The sequence below is a fragment of the Hakea prostrata genome, chromosome 1, assembly GCF_041222555.1.
Source record: "Hakea prostrata isolate BN-2017 chromosome 1, UWA_Hpros_2, whole genome shotgun sequence".
In the NCBI taxonomy this organism is placed as follows: Eukaryota; Viridiplantae; Streptophyta; class Magnoliopsida; order Proteales; family Proteaceae; genus Hakea; species Hakea prostrata.
Window position 1 is genome coordinate 61605908 of NC_142600.1, and position 3192 is coordinate 61609099.

At 35.2% G+C, this 3192-nt stretch overlaps 1 protein-coding gene across 1 annotated transcript; it reads right to left on the reverse strand.

Annotated features, from left to right (window-relative positions):
* Positions 1-1052: 1052 nt before the first annotated feature.
* LOC149029304 (early nodulin-like protein 20) lies at positions 1053-1664 on the reverse strand. Its single transcript, XM_089142837.1, has 2 exons — positions 1520-1664; positions 1053-1363 (listed from the first exon to the last, which is right to left on the reverse strand). Exons 1-2 carry the CDS (start codon positions 1662-1664, stop codon positions 1053-1055), a joined length of 456 nt encoding a protein of 151 aa, XP_088998963.1.
* Positions 1665-3192: the final 1528 nt, after the last annotated feature.

Consider the following 3192-nt stretch of genomic DNA (forward strand, 5'->3'; position numbering starts at 1 on the left):
TGGGACTTAGAAGCTGCTATGTGACAAGCTCTTATGCATAGTTAACTCACTGCTATATTAAAACTTGACTCGTTAATTTTATTTTATTATTTTTTTTTTTTAATGCTAATAAAATATACATAAGAAGAAGAAAACAGGAACAAGGCAATATGGAGAAGAAGAAAAAAAAAAAAGAAAGGAAAATGTGCATTGGAAGAAAATCACAGTTAATGAATAAAGAACATGTGATTGTGAATTTGTGAGTCATTATCATCCCTAAATTGTTGTTATGCTTCAGGGAAAAATATGTATTCTTCGAGGTGAGGGGCTTTAGTGATCTTTGGACAGTATGATGCAATCAAGCAAGGAGTGTGAAAAGAGAGTGGTTGACTTTAAAAATCTCAAGTCTTTCTTGGAGTACATCTGAATTTTGAAGTTCATTGGATGGGATTTTTCGGTATACACCTGGGTAGTCTTTCTTAACTACTTCACTGCAACCTAAGAAAGCTGGTAGCGAAGCCTATTTGAACCTTGAAAAGCATTTACTTCTATTACTGACAGAATCCGTGACCCTCAAATTACACTCTCTTCTTTTTAATCTTACCTTCCAAGGTGCATAAGTCCCCTGACATCAAGGTACATAACTCCGAGTTCACAAAAAAAAAAAAAAGAAATTGAACAAGAGAAGTTCCCCTTGTTTCTAAAGGGTATGCCCCTCATCTAAATACAAATTTGGCCCTAGAAAGAGTGATTAGAATATAATTTAAACAAAACGCAACTTAATCATAGATATTTATTCATGGGCTAAAGGGAGTCAATATTGAAACCCTCGATTCCATAACAAGGGGGATAACTGCAACTCAGATTACCACAATTAAGGACCCAAACGGGATAATATATACATGTATATCAAAGACTTTGGAACAAATTAGCATAATGCTTCATCAAATTGCAAAACATCAACAACACTCCTTTAGAGTTTTTGCCCAAACAGCACAACCATCAAAGTTTTATTATTACTCGATTCATTTTTCACACATGGCAACACAGTGCAAAGGAGGGGATCGATCCACTTAGCCCATAAGCGCAAAGCAGGCAAAGGAAACCCCAAGAGCAATAACCAGAGAATTAATATTGGTTCGGGTGGTGGTGGAGGGGTAGGTGTTAGAGGAAGTAGTTGGCAAGACGTTGACCGCTAGTTTCATTCCTTTGTTTTTGCAGCAATCGTCAGTTGAGCTTGAGCATATGAAATAATGTAAGCCTGGTGAGCTAAGGCGGAAGGCTAATCCCGTGGAAATGTCGGTACCGTTGTTTGATATGCAATAGTCATAGTCGAATCTGGTGTTCACTTCACGCACAGAATAAACGGGCTGAAAATCGAACACTGCATGCAGTTTTGTAAAATTAAGCTTTCACGGTTAGATTAATTACAAAACTCAAACACCCACACATATATCTGCTTCAACTGAAGGGTTTTCAAAAGATAGATAGATGATGGTTTTCATGTTTCACATTCATTTTCAAGTTAAGATTATCTTACCCAGATTATCGTAAGGATAGAAAGTATTCTGAGAAGCCCACTGGCCGTAGTTCACATCCGGCTTCCAGGTCAACTTGTATGGTTGAATCGCATGGACAACCGGAACTATGAAGAGCAGAAATAAGATAGCACTAGCAACATCCATGTTTCTCTGCGGACAACACTTCTGGGCTAGAATTAATTAAACAAGAGTATATATTCAAAGAAGACGAAGCAAGCGGTGAATCTTGATCCAATGGTTGCTGGGGGACTAAAGTTGTAACGTAAAGTCAAGGTATATATGGAAACAGCTTCTCACCAGAAATAACTTACTTTTGTATAAGCTTTTGACACCAGATTCTCTCGATCTTTTGGTTGAAGAGGAAATGGGAGAGAAGTTATGAAGAGGATAAACAATCTCTGAACCTTTTATAAGAGGGAAAATCATGCCAAACAAGGGCCTATCTAGTACAGGAGGCTTTTACCAGTTGAGTTTGAAAAAGGTCATAATTCACGCAACCTTAACCTCCTTTCACACAGAAACAGAAACAGTAGGTGTTTACCCTCTTAGTAAATTTGTGAATTCGTGATGATCCTTGCAATAGTCAAGCATCTAATGTTGTTCATTCCTAAAACACAAGATCATGGTTTAAAACAAAAACATTTGTCAAGCAACCATCCATGTGAATTGAAATTAATTCTTCTCTATGTGATTGAGGATACAGACTCACTGAGTTATCACTTAACCTTATTATTCCAATAGTGAAGGCATAGTTATAAATAATTAAAAAAATATATAAGTGTATAAATATATTAGAATATATTCCGAAGATGTAACTATAATAATCGCAAATTAAGATGATGTATGTGTAATGTCCTATTTTTTAATCTGTAGTTGAGATTGGAAGAACCTGCTGAAAGAGGGTTTGTCTTCTTAAGTTCCTGGAAATTATGGTCAGTTTTTGTTGAAGACATTAATGTGAAAACTTTCGAAGATATTATTCAGATTTTGGAATTCAGTAGTTATTACAGATATTCACCTCCCTTTAGGAGAAGGGAGAGCAATAATCATCACGAACTCACAAATTAACTAATTAAAAATTTTAATTCCAAGACATGTTCAATAGGAAAATAGTCAAATATTAAAATACAATTTATAATAATAAAAAAAAAAGAGTTGAAATTAAGGTTTTGAAAAGGTATCCAACACCCTAGTCTTTTTCTTTTACCCAATGAACAAGCAAACTACTCGAAATAGAAGCACTAGGTTTTCCTTCAAAAAAAATTTAATAAAGAAATATAAGAAAAAATTAAAGTAGATCCAAGAAGATCATCAATGGTTCGTTCAACAACAAGAATGTGTTCGACATCCAATTAACGCTACAAATGGCACCTATAGGAATATGAGTAATTGATACTTGCATCAAGAAATTAAGAATCATTATAATATCATCAAGTCACCTGGTCAACCAAATAAAATCTTTCCAGTAGACTGGCAAGAGATCACCTCTAAGGGATCAGATTCAACGGTCAAAGACCGCATGCCCTCATCACCAACAACAACATGGCTTCTTTCAAAATCAATCTACCGTTACCAAAAAAAAGTTCAATCTACCAAAAATATTTTTAAAAAAATAGCATGCTTTCTAAAATAAACTACAACAAAGAGTGAGGGGACCTGGTCGAACTTCCGA